The sequence below is a fragment of the Pseudoliparis swirei genome, chromosome 9 (genome assembly GCF_029220125.1).
Source record: "Pseudoliparis swirei isolate HS2019 ecotype Mariana Trench chromosome 9, NWPU_hadal_v1, whole genome shotgun sequence".
Taxonomy (NCBI): domain Eukaryota; kingdom Metazoa; phylum Chordata; class Actinopteri; order Perciformes; family Liparidae; genus Pseudoliparis; species Pseudoliparis swirei.
In genome coordinates, this window is record NC_079396.1 from 13,804,301 (window position 1) to 13,830,805 (window position 26,505).

General features: G+C 42.2%; 3 protein-coding genes across 5 annotated transcripts; 2 read left to right on the top strand and 1 right to left on the bottom strand.

Moving 5' to 3' along the window:
* Positions 1-1,524: 1,524 nt before the first annotated feature.
* lmbr1l (limb development membrane protein 1-like) lies at positions 1,525-14,074 on the bottom strand. Of its 2 annotated transcripts, XM_056423003.1 has the most exons (17): positions 13,891-14,074; positions 8,871-8,955; positions 7,195-7,228; positions 6,807-6,946; positions 6,151-6,254; positions 5,943-6,066; positions 5,779-5,847; positions 5,632-5,696; positions 5,475-5,547; positions 5,276-5,365; positions 5,078-5,154; positions 4,900-4,977; positions 4,735-4,808; positions 4,471-4,561; positions 4,298-4,364; positions 3,749-3,910; positions 1,525-3,217 (listed from the first exon to the last, which is right to left on the bottom strand). In XM_056423003.1, the coding sequence occupies exons 1-17, from the start codon at positions 13,951-13,953 to the stop codon at positions 3,132-3,134; spliced, it is 1,482 nt and encodes a 493-aa protein (XP_056278978.1). In that variant the 5' UTR covers positions 13,954-14,074; the 3' UTR covers positions 1,525-3,131. The 2 variants fall into 2 exon arrangements, with proteins under 2 accessions (XP_056278978.1, XP_056278979.1); XM_056423004.1 differs by lacking the exons at positions 7,195-7,228; positions 8,871-8,955; positions 13,891-14,074 and having other exon boundaries at positions 6,151-6,676; positions 6,807-6,821.
* Positions 14,075-16,259: 2,185 nt separating this feature from the next.
* dnajc22 (DnaJ (Hsp40) homolog, subfamily C, member 22) lies at positions 16,260-19,015 on the top strand. Of its 2 annotated transcripts, XM_056423810.1 has the most exons (4): positions 16,260-16,349; positions 16,864-17,465; positions 17,934-18,226; positions 18,369-19,015. In XM_056423810.1, exons 2-4 carry the CDS (start codon positions 16,919-16,921, stop codon positions 18,549-18,551), a joined length of 1,023 nt encoding a protein of 340 aa, XP_056279785.1. In that variant the 5' UTR covers positions 16,260-16,349; positions 16,864-16,918; the 3' UTR covers positions 18,552-19,015. The 2 variants fall into 2 exon arrangements, with proteins under 2 accessions (XP_056279785.1, XP_056279784.1); XM_056423809.1 differs by having other exon boundaries at positions 16,309-17,465.
* A 98-nt stretch (positions 19,016-19,113) lies between these two features.
* On the top strand, positions 19,114-26,444 carry ikzf4 (IKAROS family zinc finger 4). Its single transcript, XM_056423808.1, has 8 exons — positions 19,114-19,363; positions 20,885-20,939; positions 21,037-21,144; positions 21,262-21,564; positions 21,677-21,844; positions 22,815-22,949; positions 23,062-23,193; positions 23,489-26,444. Exons 2-8 carry the CDS (start codon positions 20,900-20,902, stop codon positions 24,283-24,285), a joined length of 1,683 nt encoding a protein of 560 aa, XP_056279783.1. The 5' UTR covers positions 19,114-19,363; positions 20,885-20,899; the 3' UTR covers positions 24,286-26,444.
* Positions 26,445-26,505: the final 61 nt, after the last annotated feature.

Genomic DNA, 26,505 nt, shown 5'->3' on the forward strand with positions numbered 1-26,505 from the left:
GTACTCGCCATGCTTCACCTTATAAAACACACTGCATGTGTCATGTGTGTCGGCGTACCACACAGTGGTGCATGAGCCAGGTCCAGGTTTGAAGGTTCTCTGCCTGGGCCTTTACAAAGGAGCACCAGTGAGTGGACAATGAGTGGACAATAGACTGAGAAGGGTGGAACTTCCTGGCCCCTGACAAGCAGGTCAAAGGTCAAAAAAGATAAACATTGTATAGATTATATACTGTATGCTTAAGTGCTCTTTTTAGTTGACGTTACTTTTTAAAAATCCATGTCACGGCATTCACCCAAAGTTATCCAATGAAACAAAGGCCTGCAGCAGTCCACTGTGTGAAGCAAGTGTGCCGTGAGTGTGCACGCAGGATGGAGGGCAGCTCTGGCAAACGGACAGTGTGACCCATTATCAGTTGATTAGCGGGCAAGTCTCGCCTTTTCCTGTGAGTGGTTGGGTATTTAGGAGCATACAAACGAGGGAATAACAGCCCTTAATGTGCTCTGGCACAAACTTCAATGGTCAACTGTCAGGAAAGCCAATCTGTGTCTTTTTCCCCCCTTCACTCTTATGTTTTGACAATAAAGATAACATATCTCATCCCATTATAAGCCGCCCGTCTCCTGCCTTGCGCCTGATATATACCCGACATCCAGTCCAATAGAGTGCGTTAGCCAATGGGACTGCTGGGACACTTTGATTGCACTGCTAGTTCCTTTATATTTAGCTCAAGGGAGAGGTACTATCCTAGTGTTTCCCCTACTAAACCAAAGGTTGAGGAATTTATTGTTACATACTCAGTCTAACTTATGAGAAAACACATGAGATCAGGTTTCTGTAGTTCTTTCATAAACCTCAAAACCTGTTTGCTAATTGCTCAAATATAAATATATATATGAAATCCTCTATATATAAAAACAATCCTCAGAGGGTAACTTGTCTCCAGATGTGCAACTAACTTTAAGGCAACATTTGAGTTGATTTCCTTTTGGCTAAGGAAACACCGTGCAAAACAAAAATTCAAGCTTAATTAACATCCAACAAAATAAGAAATGCAAACAAAAATCAAGAAGGAGAAATTAATCAGACACTGAGTTTTTTTAACCGACTTTAGAAAAATTAGGAAAGGAAATGAACAATGGGCAAGGAAAAGGAATGAAAGAAAGAAGGTGGGTGGCGGGGGCGTGAAAGAGTGAATGTGAGTGGATGCCGCTTCTCATTCGGAGTTGCCTGGTTTTATCTGGCAGTTGCATCGGAGTGGGAAAGCGTGGGCCACGGCTGTAGTGGCGTCGCAACTGGAGGATGCTGACAGACAGGCCAAAATATGTCTTTCTTCTGCTGCTGATTAAAGAAGTGCAACAAGGGTGGAGGGACATAGAGGACAGACGCCCTCACCAGTCACATCCACCCATCGGATCAGTCATAAAATAGTTACAGTTCATAAAATGTAACAAACACATAATGGCTTCAAAGAGAGTTTACAGTAAGTCACCTTGATGTGTATCCAAAAATCACACAAAGTAGTTAAAAATAAGATGATTTTATTGCTTTTTGCTCATAAAACAATAGTTGAAAATTCTGATCATACAATCTCAAACATCAGAGCATGTCAAAAGTAAAACATACTATTTTTTCATTTTTATCTTTGAGAACATCTCAATATTTTTTTCTCTCAACTGTATCACATTCAACCCTTTAAAAATACTAGTCGACATTTGAAGTATCGATCAAAAATCCCCACAAATATAGTACATCGAAAACTTTGTGTTCCCAAAAACCAACAGAAAATTCCCAGAAAAAGTGAAAGGCGTAAACACACATTTATATGTATACATATATAGACTAGAGCATATACCAACTGTGGAGAGAGAGACTTGCACGACACCGTTGGGTTTGAGAGACAGTGTCCTCTGCTGGTCAAACCAACAGCTCATAACCTGCCGATACAGCAGTAAAGGTAAACGGTGACACAGCGTCACCAACACATTGTAAATGAGATCATAGAATTTATCAAAATATAAAAAACAGGAAAATTGCATGGCTTGATGGTCACATTCGCTACTTGATAGTATTCTAAGCTCCAAAGATGTTTGAGATGAGAAAAACTGCTTCACAGAAATCAAAAGATACCATGCAGAATATTTAGACATAATTTTTTGGTCAGGTTAAAAACTGTGCGTTTACTAAAATATTGCACTTCCCCGCATAGATTCTTTATAATTCACAGTTCGATCGGTCAAAAGGCAGAAGTTCCTCCTAGTGAGCGTCAGATGGCTTTCAAAAGTTTGCACAAAGTGTAACGCTTTCTTTTTAGTATATTCTTCTAAATCAATAAGTAATCCTCAGAATTACTGTAATCTACAAAAGCAAAAACCCTGCTTAAAACGGTAAATAACAAAAGAAAATGTTCTCGACTCTACTAATAAATTGGATTTGTAAAAGTGCTCGAGCACTGATATTATAACCTCACTCGCCCCTGTGTAACCTGAAGATCCATCGACAGACAAGGTACTCTGTGTCCCATTTACTCCCAATAAAAATTCCCTCTTATCAACGTACATAACACTTGAGCAGACTGGACCACCAAACACATGGAAGTAAAATTCCCAATCTTAAAAAAGTGGTACAACCAAAGAGGGTAAAGCGTGGGGAAGCCACAGAAAGAGACTGCCCTCAAATCGACCTGGAGCAGGAAGAGGAAATGATGTCACAGTTGCCATTTTTCAAAATAACTCTGCTGACTTTCCCATGCGTCAACTGAACAATGTCTATCCACAAAATCCTCTTTTCATGAGACATCAGGTTTTATCGAAGGCTCACTCTCTTATTGTCCACTTAAATCCCCTTTCCCCCTTGTTCCAGTTTAACCACGACTCAGCCAACAGCCTGCATATTTGTTCCTGCAGTCAAATAACTGCAGAAAAATGGACCCTGATGCATTGTTCACAAAAGCTTCCAGCAAAGCTCCCACTGGACACGGTGCAGACAGACTCGCCATCTTCTTTGGTCTCTTCACACGGGGAGACGTGAACCAACTGGCAAAGTGTCTGAATTGCGAATGTCTTTAATCCAATCGGTGCAGACTGGAAGTGTCTCAGCTTCTAAAGGTTAGGAGAGGCGGGGAGGAAAAGTCAATGGATTTTTGACAGTCCACTGGCCAGGAGGAGTCTGAAGGGGATCGTGGAGCGCGACATGGTCAAAGGCAGTCTGTGGAGACCTGTATACAAAGAGAAACAAAAAAGAACAATAACTTCAGACACACAATCACAAGGTGGAGCACTTAACTTGCAGAGCTATAATAATAGGGACCTAGGTGAAACGAAAGTCTATTAATCACAGAACAAAAGTGAGTTGGGAGGCAATGGGAAAGTGCAGGAGAGCTGCCATGGTGCAGAGATGCTATCTGGACTGTGAGGAAGGGGACTGTGACTGTGTGTGTGTGTGTGTGTGTGTGTGTCCATGCTCTGAGCGCTTGTTTGTATTGGGTGGAGAGTGTGTGGGCGTGCTACGAGGGGGTCTAGGGCGGTGTGCCTGAAGCTCCCCAAGGAGACCCGACTCTCCTCTTGTCCCTTTACACTTTCCTGAAAGAATTATGTTCTTTCTATCTGAGGAAGAGAGACCAACCCATCGGGAAATGGGGCCATAGGTGGGAAAACGTGTGACACTGCTACCCAAGTGCAATGAATTTCAGTACAACACAATCCCAAATACACATTGCTTCCAAAAACCTAAATGAATGTAGACTGACCAAAGGCACGGATGAGCTCTCTCTGTACGGCCCAGGTGACCGTGTTGATCAGGGAGGCGGAGGTGAGACCGGCAAACAGCATGTTGTACAGGAAGACGATGTAGAAGTTCCCCAGCCAGTTATATCGACCAAAGTCTCCCAGTAGATCGAAGCGCGTGATCCCTAACACAATGCCAAAGAAAAGGTTGTACTTGTGAATTAAGTGCTCCAGCCTTCACCTGCAGCTACAGATGCCCTCTGGTGGGCATTACCAGAACTACAAGCCACTCTATTACCTACTGCTTGCTATGTCCAAATTCTGTACTACATACTCCATATGCACTATAATGCATGTGCTTGAAACTACTTGTCAATGTATAGTCCTCACATCATATGCCGTTAGTATACAACTCTATATGAAACTTCCAAAAGAAAGGCCAGTTTGAATGTGTCGTCTACTATTCCACTGTGAACACACCACATACTCAAAATATGTTTAAAAGTATGTAGCTGGGATCTGGCAGCAGTCTTTGATAAATATTGCATTTGCCGTTCATGCCATGTCCTTACCAAGTGTGCGTGAAAACACCGGCAGTGCTGAGCTCAGAATAAGCAGTGAGACACAGTTTGCAATGATCTGAAAAGAACAGAAAAGTAGTACTTTTAAATAATGCAATGTAGAGACATCACCACATTCTGGTTCTACACCACTGCGAGACAAGACTCATGTAAAGTGTGTATACCTGTGTGAGGTTGGTGTCCTGTGCACGAGGCAGGAGGCCAGTAAAGAGAGGAGAACTATAGAAACCCACCACTGAGGACACCATCAGGTAGCTGAAAGGAATGTTAAGGGCAACACTAGAAGACTCATGTACTTAGAGAGATGGACAGTGAACAAAATCCACAGAGTAAATGATTCAACATAAAACCCAGAGGACTTAAGTGGCTGAATGGACATGTTAACTCTATGGGCTCACACTCACAGGTCAATGGCATGAAAAGGATACAGAATAAGGATGACTTGAACTAGAGCGCCCAGTGAGCCAAACATGGAGAAGGAGGCCATCCCAAGGTGAGGGTCCTAAATCACACACAAACAACAATCAACATTGTCCACAGATGAGTGGCTGTGGCAGGCGAAGCCTGAAACGTGCACCAGCTCGAGTCCTCACCTCCTTTCCTCGGGGCATAGCCGTGTCGTCCAGGAGCAACTCCAACACATTGAAACAGACCATCAGGACACACATCACCTAAAGAGACATGACCAGTAATTGTGCTGCAATTAAAACAACTGCGTTAGCAAATGACGTACAACAACCTGTAAGAATAAATAAAGAGATGAGCATGTACCGTCAGTGCGAGGAGCACAAGCATGACCAGTGGATAGCCCAGGTTTCGCTGCCATGGAGACGCTTTCCTCCGCATTTCTATGAGGAAAGTAGGAAGAATAAAAAGAGAAAAAGAATAAATGAGAGTACAAAAACAAATGCTTATACAATGCAACTACTGTGAGAGCCGGCAGAGAGCAGCCTGTTAGGTCAACCTTACCCAGCGCAATGCGCTTGCTCTGGACTGTTAGGTACTCTTTCTTCATCGCCTCCATGTTTAGCTTGACCCAGCATGACGTCGTACTGCCACCTTCAAATCAGATAACATTGACACACATGATAGAAACAAAAAAGTCAGTCCGCTTTGAATGTAATTATCAGAAAAGGGAAAAGGACTGGGATTGTGGTGGCACACTCACTCTTCAGTTTCCTGTAGAGCGAGTCTTCCTCAAATGTGGTGCAGCTCAAAGTATCTTCTACATCTTCCAACAGCTGAGAAGATAACAAACATCAGTCAATTTAGTTCGCAGGCACTAGACAACTGTGGGAGGTGTAGTCACCGAGTCTGTGACTCACCCGCGGTTTGACCAGAAGCTGGCCAGTCACACTGAACATCCGGGACAAGCCAAAGGGAGTGCACACTGTGGAGGGAAACACAGGTGGTGATCGGCAAGTCGTATGCTTCTTTAGCTGCTCGGGTCATCGTGAATGAGATATACTTACGCAAAAGCAGTAACACCCCAAACAGGGAGATGCCCGAGTACAGATAAGGAAGGTAATACTCCCACAGGTCTAAAATTCAGAGAAGAGCAAAAGCAACCAGATGAAACAAACGGTAAAAAGCACGTGTTGCGGACGGATCTTCAGGTATAATGCATGTGACTCACCATACAAGCTTTTCCTGGCCATGTTGTCGTGGAGGAGGGCTGATGCAACCCAAACAATGCCCAGCACAAGTAGAGCCAGCAACAACAGCAGCACAACTGCTTCATGAACTCGTGCCATAACGCCCTACAGAAACCAAGCAGACACGCACTGTGATCAAAGGTCAATTTGTAGTTAATTCTTTATTTATATATTTTAAAGAACTGCTACCTTTCTGGAGCCTGCGAATCCCTCCGACTCGGTAAAGAAGTAGGCAAAGGGCATGAGAAAGACCAGAGACAAATTGGAGAAAAGAAAAACTAGGTTCCACAATCCTGACGAGACAAAGAGAGATGTTCAGAATGTTTAGTGCAAACATTCATTTGGGATGAAATAGCAGCTAAGTAGTTTGGCATATCATAGTGAGGGATAGTCCTACGAAGCAGTGTAGCACGACAAGACTGACAACACAGTCACATGTGCCAATAAGTAAGAACGTGGAACAATAAGAGGAACAAAAAATGTGAAAAACTGAGTTGACTTAGAACGATTCTTGCATGAAACAACAAACAGACCTAGTTTACTTTGGGGCGTCACAACCCATTACTTTACATCTCATTGCTAAATTAAAAAAATACATTGTTAGTTCAGAGTGGGAGAGCTTAACTGAGCTACACAGCAGCAGTTGGGAATCCGGTGGAACAAGCGCTGCAACTCAGCCACTCAGTCCATAGCAATTATCTGTCTGGACTCAGGCCTGCAGTGAATGGATTTGGAGGTTGCTACCAGTGACCCAGTTTCAGACTGAATAATGCCGTCTGCTGTCGTGACATGTTATGATTGTCAGCAGTTTGGTGTTGTCTACTTGTAAAAACATTGAGATGTACCGTGGATGAGAGATCCATTGAGCCACTGCATGTAGTAGCTCTGTGGGAAGGTGAGCAGCACCTCATTGGACAGAATGGAGATGGGGAGAAGGAGCACCGCGCACACTGCGACAGACAGGGTGAACGTACACAGCCACAGCCTGGGAGAAGGACAGAAGACGTGAAGTCACACGGCCTCATACAGCACAGCCTAGGTGTGTAGAGAATGGAGTGGCTAATGTAATACAACGCCAGCGTGTCGGGACAAAGGGCGAAGTGACACTGAAGTGCTCTCATCCCAACCAACAACCACATAAACACACAAGGGGTAATAAATCCACGGCCAAATGGCGTCTACACAGGTCATGCTGTCAGAGGGATCTACCTGTTAATTATTATTTTTACTTACGCAATTTTGTTGACGGTGGCATCTTCAATATCATCTGAAAGAGTAGATAGATTATATTCAATTTAATCTGTTACAAAAGTGATTCACACAAGTTGATTTTACATCTATATTTGAACAACAATAGGTTGCCACAGACAGCACACTCATTTGCAATAACTGTGTAACAGACAACGGCTTAAATGCGGGTTAATCCAAAATATTAAGATACAATATTATTACAACAAGTCTGGGTTGGTAAAAGCTGGCTGGGCAGTGTACATGTGTGTGCTGTGTATACACAAAAATAAATAGGGGAAATGTGTAGTATAAATAAGTCTAACTGGCCTCAGAGTTGGAAGTGAGTGGGGGGGGGGAGCACATAAGGAACATCCTGTACATTCTGTTCAAGAAAGACTAGCACTCAAGTAAAAACTGAATAACACATGCAGGAAACTGTAAAGTACTAAATATTTAGGAGCATGAAAGACCCATCTGTACATGCTACCATATTTCGCAAACTCTCCCTAAAAGCCCAATAAACTGTGAACTAGCATGCAACACGTTTTATCTTTAAACCATACTGTGTAAATAGTAATGCTTAGTGAAGTCGTTTTGTGCAACCTAGAACATGAAACTCTATTTTCTTCTTATGCAAATGTTTTTTAATAGCGAGGTAAGGCCTGAAGAGCAAAAACCAGTTTGTGGCTCCCTAAAGTCAAAAACAACTCCGTCGAGAGGTATTGCGCAATCTGCATTGAGCTCCAGGGCACAACTGCTCTGCTGTTGTTGATGATAATGCGCGCGCACACACGCACACACACACACACACACACACACACACACACACACACACACACACACACACACACACACACACACACACACACACACACACACACACACACACACACACACACACACACACACACACACACACACACACACACACACACACACACACACACACACACACACACACACACACACACACACACACACACACACACACACACACACACACAACTCTGGGTGGATACAAAGCCGGTCTTGCCACTCAAAAGAAAGAAAAAGAAAGAGCTGGCCATCACGCAGCTTTCAACCCAGCCCAGCCACAGCGGAGCGGAGAGAGCTGGCTACATCCGCTTTGAATAGCAGAAAGTTATTTGCTTAATTATGCAACTGGCAATGCAGTCACCCTGCAGAACTTCAAAGAGCTTATTAGTTTTAATAGAGACAATATTTGAGATGCATCCATGAGTTTTGTTGCACTCAGGCAAATGCATGTCAGCTACTAAAGTTGTTCACTATCAATAATAACAGATCAATGACAAATTGAGCCGGTTTCATTATGTTGTTTATTGTACAGTATATTTTGCTGATAAAAAGATCTCCTTTTTTTCCAAGTAGAGGGAATCAACAGTACAACCGTGTATTTCTTGTATCCACATACTTCCCCGAACCTCCACCTCTCCTGATTTACAAGGATACCTCCTGAAGCAAAATATGAATTGTATTGCTCTCTGAGCTTCAGCTAGCTTTAAGATGAATCTTCAAGTAAGTCTAGAATGAGACGCCGTTTCCTCCATCCATCTCATCTACCCCCTACAAAATAGAACTCTGAATATTTACTTAAAACAGAAATGTAGGGTTTGATACACCTGTTAAAAATCAAAAGCCACAGTGATTATAAAACCCACCTGTGACATACTCTGCAGTCTTCTTGAAGTGGGTAAGTATGAGGTAGGACACCATGTAGAGGCATGTAAACAGGAGTACACAGATCTGCAGAGGAGACAGAAAGGAACGAGAGACTTGTATTAACTTTACTGGTTCACACAGCTAATCGCAGAAATGAAGAGCAGCCTTGGAAACAAGCCGTCGTGCTCTGTCCAATACTGCCGATGAGCCCACCTAAATAAATGTGATGCTCATCTCTGATTTAGTATATTCAGATAGGTCTTAAAAGCGGGGGTGGGTACATAGCAAAGATACCAAAAATAGTGGAGGAGATGGAGACGGCAACGGGAGAGCAAAGGAGATGCCAAGCATACAGTCACTGCTGCAATATATTTGTTCCTCATAAAATATTCTGTTTTGTTTTGTGCAGAGAAATAAAATAAAATGCAAACAGCCAAAAACAGTCACCATTCTGCCAAGGTCAAGAGACAGATTGAGGGTGAAGATTACCACTCTGTTCCAACAAAGAGCGAATTGGGTGACAGTGATGAACTAGGAGGGATTAAGGGTTGTAGATGGGTTAATACTAGTGACACTATTTACAAATATCATTTTCTGACATTTAGATCAAACCTATATCCACTCAGCTCTCAACATGTCACCCCACAAAGTCCTACAATAGAGTTCATCAAAACAAAACACGAGAACTGCTCCTTTAATGAAACAAAAACACATAACGAAAATGGATCTCCGCATCTGGAAGATTACCTCTAGTTCTACAAATCACAGACCGTGAACACAGAGTCACACACACAAACGTATTCTTCAACTGTGAACATGTCAGGACAAAAAATAAATGCCGTTGTCACAGCAAACAAATTAACAGACACATTCGAAACACATCTGTGCCAAACATGTGGTACAAGAAAGAGTAGCCAATCAAAACAAAGTAAAAGAGGGTGTATTCACTTCTCTCCGCCATTCAATATTGGAGATACGAACAGGAAAATTCCTGGGCAAGGTGGAAATTAATGACTTCCTGACCTTTTTAACAAAATATCAAACAAGACTAAAAGTCTATTAACACAAGTCTGTAGTGAATGGGCCTCGCCGTCAAAATCACAAAGGTTTTATTCAGTGAACATTGTAGGATACCTTTCTTATTGAGTCTGGCTGAGCTGCTAGAACACCATGTTGGCATTAGTAACCAAAGTGCAGCTGAGGCTGACTGCATCCTGTCGGCCTCATTACAACAGTAAAAGGTGTCGAACCAAAATTATCTAAATAAAAGCATAACGAGTTAATTGGACGAACAAAAAGCCTAAACATGAATCATTAAAAGTAATGTTGCAATAGTATAGTCCAAAACATTTCCTGTAAACAATCCAAAAAGTCCAAGAACAGTAAAGGGCACGCCAGAACTATTCATGGGGAGACGTGGTGCATTTACATTAGTGATTAGTGTTTCTATTATTCTAAATTCATAACAAAAGGGTATTTTAAAATGAATCATTGGGACATATGGTAGGCTACAAGAACAAATGGAGTTGGGGTACGGGCATACACCCCTCCTCCTGTGTGCTCTCGTCTAGGACGTGCAAGACGTTGACCCACTTTACAATGTAAACAAAACCGTTCTGCATATGGTGAAGTATATTTCACACAAACATACAAATGTAATCTGATGAGAAGTGCAGTATTGTACTGTGTAAGTGGGAATGATCACTAGCTGCATCACACAAACAACAACGGACTGTACAGAACTACTAATAAGCTCAGTCTGCAAAATGGTTCAATTATGCAGTCCAGTGTGCGATGGTTCATACAACAAAAGGAAAAGCAGGAAACAAAGGATGGGTTGGGGGTGAGAAAGAGGTGGAGGAGTAGAATAACACCAAGTTGATTGGCAATGTTGGCAACACAGAGCAGGCCACTGAGAAAAGAGTTTGAAACGGGATTTAGCTTCCAGAGAAGCATCTTTGTGCTGAACACAAAGCCCCTGGGCTCAGAAGTCACGCAGAGCATTTTAAGATTCACAGAGCAACCTAAACATCTCAAGTCAAGCGAAACGCCAAGTGGACTCCCGAGTGGGTCGTTTTAGGGGCACCCAGCCTCTTCTCCAGTGAAACAAATGTCGCCATGCTTTGCTTAAAAGTGTTTAAGTAACAGGATAGATTAGGAAAGACCAATTCAAGATGTATTAACCAGCTAGAAATAACTTTAAATGTTGCACAGGGAGAGCCTTTCAAATCCAAAGAGGGTGGGCAGCTGCAGGAGGTCGTGTTGTTTTCACCATTTTACTGGAATGTGTCAAGCAACATTTGATAGCTGAAGATTTCAGAGAACTAACAACTGAAACTCCAGTCAGGTAATCGTGTTCGTGAGAATAGAAAAATATTAAATCAACATTGACATTGCATATTGGTTTTGTTTTTGGAAAACAACGACCTCCTTAAAAGCCAAAGACACAAAATGAAGATGCAGATTTGATCATGAATCTCTCTCAATGGTCCGACAGAAAGTGACTTCTGTAATACACATCTATAGTGGGCAATACGGTTCCTAATTACTCCTGACCATGTCTTTTAAAAGGTAAAATGGTACTTTTCTTATGGTGTCTTTGATATCTTATGAATTCTGATGCTGGGTGTTGCGTGCTCATACTCATCGTCCTCTTTTATTCTGATGATCATTGATCCTTCTCGCTCCCTCTAGGCTAAGGGTGCGGGCAATGGGTGTGTACTCATGTCTCAAATGTTGAAGATAATACTTTATTACAGGAAGGCACATTTGCAAAAGCATCTTACAGCAACAGTGTCTTTCGGTTTCATGTTCCAGATACTCGATGATATTTAATACTGCATTAGCGCAAGTGAAGACGGACATTTGGCCTCAATCAGTTTCCCAGTGATTTGGCTTCAGATTTGACCGATTATGCACGTTTACCTCCAAATGAAAAAGGCATAATTTATATTATCCATTTGTTATTTTAAAAGAATTAGAGTCCGCCACTATCTGGTGCTACTAAGAAGCTTCTGATTAAAATCTATGTAAAGCCAACACTTCAGATAGTTACTGCTTTTTCCGGTCAAGCGCAACATGTTGCCGTCCGTCTGTGCTCCAACAACATGCGACACAGAGCACTACGGGAAGGAGTCTGTCCTCTCAGCACGGAGGCGCTCCTCCGGCCTTTGCAATACATGTCCTGTGACTGCAGCAGGATCTCAAAAAGTGTTATACAAGCCACATTATATCACGATTATAAGAATTAATCAATTACACACTATTTTAATATCCAAATGTCTTTTAAATTGCATTTGAAAAATGACCTTTCATAGTTTCAGGAAGCTTGGACATAAGAGAAGAGAGTTTGCAGACTGTAGGTTTTAGACTAGTAATCACCGATATTAAACCAAGCATGTTTTGAAAGACGAAATTCTTATGATGCAAAAGGAACAGTGATATTTTATACCACATCATTTGCATACATGTTTTCGAGGTATCGAGGAACCTTGTCCATGACTATAAAGATGATACATTTTACACAATCTGTTTTATTAACCTTAAACCTGAAGCGTTTTGTCCACTGCACAAATTACATTTCATTTTAAATGAGACCACCATCCATCTCTCCCTCAATTGGATGCTTTGCTATGTGAAATACCACTGCCACATTAATAAGCTGGGCCTAAAGCCATTAATAACAAGAGATGCAGGGGCAGCTGAACAGAGATGGTAAGCTGGAGGCCAGCCAGTGGCTTAAGAAGGCTTTATAGACAGATAGCATTAGGTCCTGAGGTGAAAGGGACAATGACAAAATAAGGACACAAGAACATAGATGAACAGTTAATTGTTGCTTGTGTAAATTAAAATCTACAACATTCTAACTTGTCTGCTACTAGAGGATGTAATCAGCTCTGCCTGTGATACATAATGTGGGCATACTGATCTAGTCACTAATAACTTAAATACATTTTAAAATGTGAGATTCTTTTGCTTTGAATGTTTTTACACTTGAAAGGGGATTTCACAGCCAAAACGGACATGCCACAGCAGGGTGTAACTACTGACGCGAAAGATGGCTCAGTCCCTTTCTGCCCAATACAATATCAGAGCCCTGAAACTGGGACACCTAAACTGCATTAATTATTGAGGTTATTAGTTACACCTTTGGTTTTGCAGTAAATTGTTTTCTATGACAAATGTATTTTGTTCACTAGTTGTTCACAGTACTTACTGTTGTGATGACTCAACCTCTCTAAGGATCACTAATTGACATTACATATTTCAGTCGTACGTTTACCCCCGTGTGCTGGCTCCAATAGGGCTCATCCTCTTGTAGAGTACCAGCACACATTTAGCTTTTTCTTATCTATTTGCAGTTGAGCAAAAGCAGGCCAAATTGATCCACAACCACGGATTTGAACAGTTGTTTGACAGTGTCCCTTGTGCAACACTGCGTCAGCAATATTGCAAATCAGGCCATAAACTGCCAATGAGATCTGACTGTACCTTTTGGGGTTAAAGGCCAGTCTCCATGTGCCTTGCTGTAACTACATTGATCTGACTGAAGTTCAACACGGTCTTGCACACAACTGAGTCAGCCACAGACACACAACAGTATAGTGTGCAGCTTAGTCCGAGCCATGGCAAACAGATAGATGTTTGAGAAGTGGTCCAGGTGGTGGGGAAACTCAGAAGAAAGAGCTACATGATGCTAGGTTTGCTTCCCGAAACCCTCAGGCTACTGACTGACCAGCTGCCTCCGTGTACAGACGAACGCCTGAAACGTTGCAGAAGTTCAGCTGACTGCCCGAACACTCACAAGCATCGACATTAAATCACCCGAAAAGCAGCTCAAACTCATTGTTGCATGCTATTTTTTCCAGTTGCAGGAATGTGAGACTTTTATCATCTTAAACAGGAAAGATAAATAACAGTTAACGGTGCGTTACGGAAAACAAATAATGTCAGGACGTGGCTTGCAGGAGTCTGGTCGTGCTGTCTCCTCATATGCATGTTAACCGACGGGTTACTCACTATGGTCTCCCGGACACGGTTGTGGAAAAGTTGCTCTCGAACCGATACGTCTTCTGTTTCCATTCTACGAAAACATAACAGTGACCTCGGGCTCAAAAGCGCTGGTTAAAAAGTTAAAACAGGGTGCATCTTGTTAGTGAAGCCAAGGATGTGTGGCTGTGTCGCACAGCGGCAATTTAATGGCTGAGCTAGCATGCTGCTAGCGAGACGTCTGCGATACCAGACGGACAGGGAGCGGTGGGCGGGGCCAAGCAGAGGGGCGGGGCACCGGGAGCACTGCAGGTAGCTGTCAATCACCACGAATAATCTTCTAATAATACCTCAGCGTCATCATCACATTGTTTACATGTTATTCATATCCAAAGGTGTGTGTACATAGTTCACATGATAGAGATGCCGGACAAACATTACAATGTTCATGTGCTTTAGTTCATGTGTTACAATCAATACATTGATAATGCATCTGTTCTGCTTATGTACGGTACAGTAAACACAGACCGGCAGTGCAAATGCAGTCTGAGGTACTTAGCCTACTTTACTCTTACTCTACTCCACTACATTTGAGAGGGAATTATTTTAGCTTGTACTCCACCTCATTAATATTACAGAAGTAATAGTTACTTTACACACACACACACACACACACACACACACACACACACACACACACACACACACACACACACACACATATATATATATATATATATATATATAAATCCATAATGATATTTAAAATATTATTTACACTTGAAGAGTAAGTTAAATGATCTAACGTCACTTAAAATTAGCTCCACCTCCAGATTAAATGTTGTATGTTTATGCAACAGTAATTGAATATCACTAGATTATATTAACACTGACATGGGCCATTCTGTCTGCAAAAACAAGTATACTTTAATCATAATACTTATGTAAAAATTTAGAATTTTTTTGTGAACAATGTGAAGAACCTGAATACTTCTTCCAACCCTCTTTTTAACATACTATTAAGGAAATATGTTTAAGATATGATCATTTTTGTTATTGTTGCACATGGGAATTTAGTGTACGTTTTACATTTTAATACTCTTAATTTGTGTAGCTTTGTGTTTGTGTGCATTATTCCTTAAAACGACTTCAGGCATTCTTTAACACACTTCAATGAGTGCCCTATGATACATCAAAGGTTAATAGTTTTACATCAAATGTTTGTAGTTCTACATCAAAGGTTAATAGTTATATATGGGGTCAGATCAGTCTAAATAATTGCAAATGCACACAGACAGACTCACAAATACAAACACAATGATTCACAAATGCGCACGAACAATTCACAAATATATTCGATTTACAAATGCACACAGAAGGATTTATAAATAAATTAGACTCACAAATGCACGCAGAACGATTCACAAATTCCAATGCACACATAAATAAATTATGATTTGTTTGTTTGTGGATCACACTGCATTTGTTTGTGGATCACACATTTGTTTGTGGGTTTTTAAGACTCCCCTGCAGTGGCTCATTCGCAGACCTGTAGCCAATCAGATGTCGTCCTCATTTTCAAAGGGGAGTCGCATCATTTGTTATGTTTGCACACGCAATGTTTTTTGGGGCCCCGGATATCCATTGTTAGAGACAGAATTTCAGAATCATAGTGGATGTTATGCTCATTTGGACACTATCACTGAGATAAAGATGAATTTGTTCAGTGTCAAATATACCATTCAATGAAAAATATATAAATATTAATGCAAAGAAGAGAGAGTTATTTCTCGTATTTTGAATTCGCTCATTCACACTCTCGCTCACTGGAGACATGTTCTAAGTTTCCTTTCATTTTCCTCTATTAAAGCTAAATGTAAGCAGGTAACACTCGTTAACAACTACCAATATATTATATACATAGCCACATGCTGTAACTACCTCGATTTACAGGTCACTCCGTGCATCATTTACTTTGAGCTAAACTCATTGGCTATAATCCTGGCTGTCATTGACTAGTAAAGACATTACTTGGCAGAGGGAGAAAGCCAGCCAAGGTCCTAGTGCTCGGGGAATTATATTGTTAAGTATGATGATAGACTATTGGATTGGAATTTGAAGGGGGAGAAGACAAACCAGAACGCACGCACATATGTAGCATGTTAGAGTTATAAATAGCATATCCATTTTTTTTTTTAATGAAAAAAAAACTTTTAAAGCCAATAATGCCAAATTATTTGGGGAGGCTGAAGAACATTTTCAGGTGGCTGAAGCCCCTCTAAAATAGGCTTAAGGTTGCACCTGCATCAAAGGTTTGTCCCTTCCTCATCGCAGTTCAGATGTTTCAAAGACCTAAATCTTGATTAAGCCGAAGGGTAATTTCATTGTCATGATCCAAAGTCCAAATGTTGCAACAACATGCAACAACTTCAACTGCGAAAAGGACAGGAAGGGATTTATCGGGATAAGGACTTAAAACCATGGGCTCGGTAAGTAACCTCTTTTTTATTAGTTAAAACAAAAAAGGTTTTACATGTATTACATGTATAAAAAGTAAATACAGTCAACAGTCAGTCTGCTTTAGCGTTTAGATTAACTATGGATTGTCCTAGAGAGAATTATTGGGAACTACCATCTCAATTTCTGACATTTTAAACAACATGTGATATGTTTTCTCTCAAAATGCACATGTAATCACATCAACAGTTACTGCCTGCTATGTTTTGAATCAGCTTAAAATAACAGAGACTATCACAAGCTTAGATAAATCCCTCTTATATAATACATTATTTATGTGGATGGATCGCAGAGATTAAAAATCCCTTTGCAAAGATGTAGCAGCACACAGCTCATACAGAGAAAACATGCCAAAATGTATAACACTGATTTGAAATGCATACAAGGGAGTGCATGCGATTGAAATGTGTCATGTGATCAAAAGCATGATGTCAAATTGGTTAAAATAAAAGAAGAAGACAAAATTATTGTGTTACTTCATTGCAGGTACCCATGAGGGATGACTAATATTCACCTGAACAGGGACCACTGAGGGAGAACTATGGTAAAAAGTGTCATGGTAGCCTATGCCCTGTGGGCTGCCGGCGGGCCTTTGGGCCTTCACCATTTATATTTAGGAAGAGACAGCCATGCTCTGTTATGGATGCTGACTCTGGGGGGATTTGGGTTTGGCTGGGTCAGAGAGGCCATACGTATTCCTGCTTATGTTGGTGAGGCCAATCAAGATGCAGCGAAGGAGAGAAAAACACCTCCCTTGGTGCCTCCACCTGTGGGCCCTGTCAGATTTGTTGGACAAGTGTGTGTTGGGATCTACTTTGGCACAATGGCTCTTATTGGACTGAACTCCCTCAGTTTCTTCTACTTGATCGTCCTGCCTTTATCTGTGGGTGCAGGGGTACATCTGGTGTCCTGCATTGGGCAGCAGACTTCTGATCTACGGAAAACATTGACTACTTGTCTCATAACCTCCCCAATATTCTATGGCAGCAGCTTATCGCCTCTCCCTATAAGCCTGGCTGCCAGTGTAATTGCTGCACAGAACCGCAGGGTCAAACCTCCACGGACACCTGGGAGCACACAGGAACTAGGTAAGATAACACGTATAATATATAATGTATATAACAGTACCATCTGACTTTGTGGCACTCTGTAGGTTTGGACCCAAATGCAGACACTAAAGGGATTAAAACAAAGGTTTATTGCAGGAATAATGGATGATGAGAATGACAAGAGGTTGAGATGGAGCATGAGGCCGAGGGTTAAGACAATTGCTGGGTGGCCAAACACGACTTACTCCTGTGGTTGAAGAAACAATTTGGCGATTAGTGGATGGAAAGCCGGGGTGGATATAGTCAATGAGAAACTGGAAGGCAGCTGAGCAGACTGGACAGGTGAAGTGAATGAGCCAGGTAGGAAAACCAGGTAGGAGGCAGACAGGGGAAAGGGAAACACAGGGGGAAACAGGAGGCAGACTTCCTTTCACGTCTTGATAACAGTGCTTCTCTCTAAATCTTTAAGACCCACTAAAAATGTATCTATATCTGCCTTTTATCCAGGTCCTCGTCTTTACAGGCTCGGTCTAGCCTGGCTGGCCTTCTCCGCTCCGCTTGGTTACTGTATTTTCTATAACACCACAGCCACGCTGTACTACCTGTCTGACTGTGTATCAGCGCTCCTGGATATGTTCTGGTTCCTGCCTTGGCTCAGAAATGTGTTTGAGTACATTCTTTTGATGCCATATCGGCTCTTGTGCGTTCTTACTGGAGGGGGGTACTATGAAGACGCTTGGAGGAAGGTGCTGCAAATACTGCTCAAAGAGTACACGAAGAAAGAAAAAGATGCACTGAAGGTGAGCAAGCGCATAACTGGGAAGGATATAAGTGACACGTTAGGGTGGTTTCACCTCAAGGTGTTAACTGTGCATCAATCTGAACATATTCTCTGGCATTGTCATATCTTCACACTGTTAGCAGGATATATTTGTGTTGCAGGTATTTTCGTTGGACGAAGAGGCCTCTATGGAAGACATAACTCGCAGCTATAGGGGGCTGGCCAAGACATGGCATCCAGACCACAACCCCAGCAGCAAGGAGGCTGAGGTCATGTTCATGAAGATCCATGAGGCGTATGAGGTCCTTCGACAATGGCACAAACCTCGTCGATTCACAGCATAGTTGGCTTCATGGGGGACTGGGCCGATTGGTTGTCATTGCTTTCTATTGTTCATGAAACGTAAATCAAGAGTATCCACTGGAGACTCGCACAGCATGCAGCTGGATGATTGGATACTTCTCAGAGTCGGTTACAAAGAGCACTTTGCTGCCGCCTTGTGGTGCTATCGGGGTACTATCAACCCAAAGTATTTGATCACAACAATGTTGGTTATGTTCTACTGTGCGTCTGCTTGCTTGCTTTTAAACACTAAACTATCACTATGTACATATCTTATTATTTCACAGCATTAATACAAAAACACATTAATTAAAATATGTAATGATCACGTAATAAAGGTAGACGCAAATGTGTGATAGATAGACTTTGTGCAATTAGCCGCCTAATTAATTCTCCAGCATTTCTGGAAGAGAACTCGTTCACAAACACGTGTCTAAATGTTCAATAAATAATTGCACTAAATGTAGCATGCTTACTGTTCTGGCCATCTTTAAGCTCTTATTTCTTTCAGATATGAATGCGCTGTTAGTTCTTGTCATACGTTTCATCACATTTGCATCACCTGTACCCGGAGCCGACATGCATCGATGCATTCGACAATCACTGAATCAAGAGATCTGTTGTACAGTTATTCGGTCTGTATCCCAGCATGGGCCCGGAAGTTGTTTGGGATTCCCAGGTAAAAAAAAATAAAAAAATCCCGGAGATGCTGTCGTCGCCTGGGAAAACAAACAGCTATCCAGACAATTAAAAAGGGAAACACGGAGCGGGCGCCAGGTAAAGAGGAGGCTTCTGGACCGCACCGCGGCGCTCGGTAAGAACATCCGTCGGGTTTAATGCTGAAGTGCGGCATGTTTTTGAGTAGTTGCTGAATGCCATTTGTCGTGTGGTCGGGTGCCATAGCAACGGCTCGTGAGAAACATTGTATGGCCGGTTTGACGACAGCTGCGTTCATGCGGACGATTCTCGGGTAACTCCTGCAACACATTGCCATTGTGTCTCCTGCAACACATTGCCATTGTGTCTCGTGCAACACATTGCCGTTATGTCTCCTGCAACACATTGCCGTTGTGTCTCCTGCAACACATTGCTATTGTGTCTCGTGCAACACATTGCCGTTATGTCTCCTGCAACACATTGCTATTGTGCCTTCTGCAACACATTGCCGCTGTGTCTCCTGCAACACATTGCCGCTGTGTCTCGCCACTGTCTCGAGCTGACTGGTGTCATAACAGACCAAATCCACCGAGCAGCTAGAACAAGTACAGCCACGCGCACATCGAGCAGCGTGGTAGTTATTTGGCAGTGTAACGCGGTGTGTTTTACTGCACAGTCCGGAGAGGCTTGCCAGGCAAAGGGTCGGCGCTCTTGCGCGTCCCCCTTTCTTTTCCCCCCTTTTTTTTAATCGCAGTGCCCTGGTTTGACTGGCGCGTCTCCCGGCTGCATCCGCGCCTGTTGCTCCCCATGCACGGCCAATGCCAGGATATTAATTCCCCCTGCGCTTCGTTGTCTCCGCCTCCTGCTCGCGTACAGTCTCCTCTGTCCATTGTTGTTGTCACCCATTTGAGCAAAAGGTGCAGCATTGTACATCTGGCTATTTTGGTCGTCCCCCCCCCCCCCCCCACATGAAATAAAATAGAGCTTCACCTTAACTCACATATACAATCCACATGTTCTTCGTCTGGAAATCTTGTAACTCAGCACCGCCAGTGTTGGAAATTGGGGTAGTCTCTATACCTATTTTGAAAAAATTAGAAGGAACAAATAATTAACGTCAGCAAGTAAATATAAGCCCTACATCTCAACACAATCCAGCATGTATATAAATAAATATATGTATGTACGTATGTATGTATGTATGTATGTATGTATGTACGTATGTATGTACGTATGTATGTACGTATGTATGTATGTATGTATGTATGTATGTATGTATGTATGTATGTATGTATGTTCGTACGTATGTATGTACGTATGTATGTATGTATGCATGCATGTATACATGTATATATGTACTGTATGTATGTATGTATGCATGTACATAGTAAATTCCCCAGTGTTGAAAATGCAGTGTCAAAGAATATTGACAATTTCAGAGTTATTACAACAACTGCAATAGTAAATAGCCCCCAATGTTGGTGTAAATATTCAGAGTTAAACATGTTGTGTAAAATATAAAGTGTCAAGTGAATTGACTCTTTCAGAGTCATTACAACTAGAGCAAGAGTGAAAAAAACCAGTTTTGACAAAGTGATTCTCTAAATCACTTTGTTATATCAAATGTTGATATCTAAGTTATATTGACAATCCTTTGAATAAAATCCTATTTCTGTAGGCATCTGGGGAGAGAATGAATGCTGATGACTGCAATGGATGCTCATATGCACAAGGTATGTTTATATATCAGGGATACACTATATACATGCATGTGTACAGTCTCTAAACTGTAATGCTTTCTTTCATAACATTGGCATATTTGTTTCTCAGGTAATGGAGGAGAGTCGTCAACGGAACATGATTTTTATAGCGGGTTGCAGGACCCTTCAGCAAAATCCCCAAACAGTCAGCAGTCGTCCCCACACCGCTCCCTCAGTGGTCAGTTAGTAGTCCTTTGTTTCATTGTGGCCGCATCTACACAAGGTAGAATTATTCATTGACATTTTTAAAGTAAATATGATTTTTTGTTCTCCTCCTCACCCTCTCTCTACACAGCGAACTCCATCAAGGTTGAGCTGTGCAGCGATGATGGGTCACCAGGTGCTCCACAGCCAGAGAACAGAGAGGCTGTGAGCGACGATGGCAGGAGGGAGGACAGAGATGACCCCATGGAGGAAGGGAGCACAGAGTACGTCGGGGCTGGAAGAGACAGAGGGAGCATTTATAATGACATGGCCAGTCCGAACTCTGCTTCACCAGGACCTCTCCGCCTGCCCAATGGGAAGCTCCAGTGTGAGGTGTGCGGCATGATCTGCATCGGGCCCAACGTGCTAATGGTGCACAAGCGGAGTCACACAGGTGGGAACAAGCCAGCAAGGCCGTGAAAAAATATGACCCTAAATATCATTAAATAAAAGCAGTACGTGAAATGATTACCTTTTAAATCCTTTGTCTGTCCATGTGTTTATAGGCGAGAGGCCGTTCCAGTGTAACCAGTGTGGGGCTTCCTTCACCCAGAAGGGGAACTTATTGCGCCACATAAAGTTACATTCGGGAGAGAAGCCTTTCAAATGTCCCGTTTGCAACTACGCTTGTCGCCGGAGAGATGCCCTGGCTGGACATCTACGCACACATGCAGGTCAATCCGTGAGCTTGAAGAGCCATGCAACACTACCGAACACATCAAACAAAAGCCATGAAGAGATTTTTCATAAATGTACCGAATCAGTTATTGAACCTGATAAATACAGTTGTTCCATAACATTATTCCTTAATGTGATGGAGTATAATGTTTCAAACAACGGTAAGCAGTAGAAGTGGGGATTCATTAGAACGTCCTCCTTCTGTGAAGCGCAGAGCAAATAGTTGCACCAGAATGAACTGTAAGACACATGACAAAATATGACATTTAGCATTTGTGAAAACAGGAAATCCTGTCGGCGCCTTCAACAGGTGTTGACACACAGTATGTACAGAAGGTCTCGATGGATCTTCACGGGTCTCAGGTTCATTTTCTAAAAAAGGATTCTTGCCAACTGGATTTCAGCGAATTTACATCAGACTTTCCGATGGATTTTAAGAGGACACGTTAAAGAGTTAGGCGTTTTCTCTCGTCACTGGCGGGCGATATAGAACAATTTCAATTGCTAATCAATGGGGACACACCACTATAGTAGTTATGTTATTGATATATTTCTCAGCTAATTTCATTTAATCAACTGTTATGTTAAGGGCAAGGTTTGGACCCAAAAGCAGCAGGCAGAGTTCTCAAAAAACAAGTTTTATTGACTAACGTCAAGCAGGACTACAGACAAAAACCAGACTGGAACAAAAACGAACAGACACCGAACAAGCAGGGAGACACAGACTAAATACACTGGGGAAACGAGACACAGGTGGAGACACAGGTGGAAACAATCAGGGCGTGGCTGGAAACAATCAGGACCGACACAGACAAGCACAGGGAAGGAGGAGCAGGGGAACAGGAAACGAGACAGGGATTTCAAAACAAAACGAGAAACACTCCAAATCATAACATCAACAGCATCCATCATACCGGGTGACATTTTGTGCATCTATCTGTTTTGTGTTTTTTCTCTGAATTGCAGCTTCTTCTCCAACGGTGGGAAAACCTTTCAAGTGCAGCTACTGTAGTCGCAGCTATAAACAACAGAGCACACTGGAGGAACATCTGGAGCGCTGCCACAGTTATTTGAAGAGTTTGGACCACCAGACAGCACAGGGTAACATATCACGCCACACAAGAAAGTGTCTTCTTGATTGTAAATGCAAATAGACTGAATAAAGCAAGTTCAATATATTTATACACATAATGAGTGTGTCTTTTGTTTGCAGACGAAGAGTCAGTAAATATGGAGACAATTACAAAACCTTTGCTCCAGCCATCGAATAAAAAAATCCCGTTTGTGGATAGATTGGCTATTAGCATCACCAAGCGCAAGAGGTCAACACCACAGAAGTTTTTGGGTGAGTTAATGTTCACAAGTCAATCCATGTTAGTTATATTAAGTAAGAGTGTGGGAATATATGTATAACCTTTTACAAAGGCAAATTCTATTTTTACTTTAAATTACACAATGTTATATATTTAGCTTAAAAAAAGGGCAGAATTAATACGAAAGTTATCTGTATATGATTAGAGTCAACTTGCACTTAACAGTTTATAGACTTCTCGTCCATGTGTCTCCATGTTGCTCCATGAAAACGGAGAAGTAAACCAGCAGACCTTTTATCATCGTATTACTGATGTTCCTTTTCATAGGTGAAGCACCTGAAGCACCTGAAGCACCTTACGAATTGTCCTCTGGCTCTGAGAAGGAGGCAGACCTCATGAGCTCTCAGCCATCTGGGTTGGCCAGTCCACATCTTCAAGGCAGCAGGGGTAAAAGGGAGAACCATGAGCCGCCTGCACCGTCTCAGCTCCATCCTGCCTTCCTCACGGAGATACCCACGATTATGGGCTCCGTCAACAGCAACTTTACTCCTCAGGGCCCCCGAGCCCATGCTGGAGGCGGGCTGGCAGCTGTGCCCCTCGGCCTGGCGGGGCAGCAGGCGGGTGAAGGCCGTGATGACCAGCGCTCGGCCCGTAGGCACATCACCTCGCCCAACGGCTGCCCCGACTCTACAGACACAGAGAGCACAGCAGAAGAGCAGAGCACAAGGGTCACAGCCCCGACAAGTACCTCCAATAACCACCACCTCCACGACCAGACCCCAGCACTGGCACGCAGCCATTCCACTTCCAGCCCCAGGCAGGCCAAAGACTTGGACCCAGAGTGGGAGAGAGCGTGTCCTGTGCCCCCCACCATAAAGGGGAGCCCTGTCTCACCCCTTTCTTCCAAGGAGATTGTGCAGGTGTTAGACAGGGATGGTCGGCCTGTGCGCTCCTTCCACTGCAGGCACTGTCGCATCCTCTTCCTGGACCACGTCATGTTTACCATCCACATGGGTTGCCACGGTTTCCGCCAACCCCTCGAGTGCAACATCTGTGGCCACCGCTGCCAGGACCGCTACGAGTTCTCGTCTCACATCAGCCGCGGAGAGCATCAGGTGGACTGAGGAGAGGGGAGAGTGATCGGATGAGGAGAGGCGTCTGTTGCTCTGTAAAGTTGTAGGCTCCCGTTTGTTCTGCACCAGATCAGTTGCTTTAAATCCCTAGTGTCAGGAAAAGGATTTGTGGTGAGAACATTTATTAAACTAAAGCAGATGCGAGTGGAAGATCTTTTCACCGCACCATTCAAAGTTTAGTGGAGGCAAGTTGCATTCTATGATTGATTGCACTCACATATAAAATCATCCGGCAAAACTACTGGTTCCGCTTCAAAAGTGCCTTCTTTGGGGATTTCCTCTTAACTTTAAAAAAAAAAAAAAACTGTAGAGGAGCTGGTGCTCAAAAATCAAACTAGCCATCTTTTGCTAAGTGATTTAGTTAGCACTTTTGGAAGGTTGTGCACAGGCAGTTAAGGTAAGCATGGCATGTACATTTTAAGAATTCTATTTGGTATGCTTAGTATGCAGAGCTTTGTGTCTGTGGTTGAGGTGGGTACTTTGTGTCGTGTGTCAGGTATGCTTAATATGCACTGAGAGCTTTGTACCTCTGGGTTTGAGAGGAGCTTTTGTCACAGACAAAGCACAGTAATGGATTGCCTTAACTCCTACAGTAGTACGCCGCTGTAGGAATACATTGTTTACAGCACGTGTGAAGACACCTCAGAAGAGAGAATATTTGCAGCTGCACAGAGAGACTATCAAAAGTGAGGGAAATCAACTTGAAAACGTTCAGGGTCTTCAGGGCTCAGATGTTTAATAGGTTTTTGGATTTTAAAGTGAGCCTGAGCATACTGGTGCAGATCAGACCACGAGCCATGTCGTGTACAGTAAGAGCCTGACTGAGACGGCCCGGGGTGCTATACCTATACAGGATTGCACTTTTATGTTCCCTGCTTATGTATGAACATCTTTTGCCGAAGTAATTGATGGCTTTACCATTTTTTTCTGTGATTGCTCTACTGCACTGATAAATCACATCATACTCACCATATTTGATCATCTAATTTGCAACACCAGTGTATTTTTAACGAAGCCGGCCTTGAACAGAAAGCGTGGCGCTGGTTCTGGGGTCTACACTGAAGTTTGCTGCGATGTGTGACTTAGAATTGAAAATCAGTTCCACTAAAATAATTATTTTTGCCGTTTTGCACTCTGCTGTTGAGGCTGAGAATGTAAACAATTTGCTTAACGTAAGTTAATTAACAAATTAATTCTTTAAAATGAATGAACTTGTCAAACATTTTTGATCTGTTCCGTTGTCACTTGTGATTATCTATTTAGTGTTGTTTGTTTCAGCCTTGGTGTATTAAACCAGCTATATTCCAAATCTTATCCAGCATATTCCTCAAGTCCATAAAATGTTACCTCCTGCTTCTTTATAGCACCCAAATACCTTATTGCTACAGTATGGTGAGTTATCTGATAATGTTAATATTGGGAACATGAATGAGACCAAACTCAGTATTCTTACTTGTTATTGTGGGTTTGCTGCTTCATAGTTTAACTTCATTTTGATTGATAGCAGGCAAAAATATACTTGAAACTGTTTGTGAAAAAAGTTATTTAAAGATGCACTTGGTTTGATAAGTCGAGACATGTGTGTGAATGGAATATAGCATGTGTGCTTGTCATTTTCTGCTTTTCCCTAAATTGTGAATTATTTTTGAAATGTGAAGTAATTTCAAGAAGTGAAAATGAGGCATGGGTTTTTGTCTCCTTGTGTAGACTTTTAAATGTTATACAATATTTTGTGAATGATGTAACATGACAAAACACTTTACCTCAAAGTTAAAGATGTACAACTGCCTCATTATTTAAACTGGTCATGTTGCTTTTCAAGATGTTCTTGCAGTTAAAGATGCGTGTCCCTCGATATTCTCTCAACTTTTTACTGTCAATAAAGTTGAGTTTATTGTAAAAGTGATTGTCTCTCATGCGATTATAATGGCATCCACATCTTTGTGCTTATTTTTCAATCAAAGTGCATTGAAGGCTTTCTCACAATGTGAAAATACAAAAAGTAAGGAGATAAGATATTTAAGTATATATTTCACCAAGATACACTACCGTTCAAAAGTTTGGGGTCACTTAGAAATGTCTTTATTTTTCAAAGAAAAGCACTGTTTTTTCAATAAAGATAACATTAAATTAATCAAAAATACACTCTATACATTGTTAATGTGGTGAATTAATATTCAAGGTGGAAGTGTCTGGTTTCTAATGAAATAT

Coding starts and splice junctions, on each gene's coding strand:
- lmbr1l (XM_056423003.1), bottom strand. CDS start 13,953: ATGGAAACAGAAGACGTATCGGTTCGAGAGCAACTTTTCCACAACCGT. Junction 5,697..5,778: donor TGGGGTGTTACTGCTTTTGC/GTAAGTATATCT, acceptor TTCCCTCCACAG/TGTGCACTCCCTTTGGCTTG. Junction 5,366..5,474: donor GCTCTACAGGAAACTGAAGA/GTGAGTGTGCCA, acceptor TCTGATTTGAAG/GTGGCAGTACGACGTCATGC.
- dnajc22 (XM_056423810.1), top strand. CDS start 16,919: ATGGTAAAAAGTGTCATGGTAGCCTATGCCCTGTGGGCTGCCGGCGGG. Junction 17,466..17,933: donor TGGGAGCACACAGGAACTAG/GTAAGATAACAC, acceptor CCTTTTATCCAG/GTCCTCGTCTTTACAGGCTC. Junction 18,227..18,368: donor AAGAAAAAGATGCACTGAAG/GTGAGCAAGCGC, acceptor TTTGTGTTGCAG/GTATTTTCGTTGGACGAAGA.
- ikzf4 (XM_056423808.1), top strand. CDS start 20,900: ATGAATGCTGATGACTGCAATGGATGCTCATATGCACAAG. Junction 21,845..22,814: donor ACATCTACGCACACATGCAG/GTCAATCCGTGA, acceptor TCTGAATTGCAG/CTTCTTCTCCAACGGTGGGA. Junction 22,950..23,061: donor GGACCACCAGACAGCACAGG/GTAACATATCAC, acceptor TTTTGTTTGCAG/ACGAAGAGTCAGTAAATATG.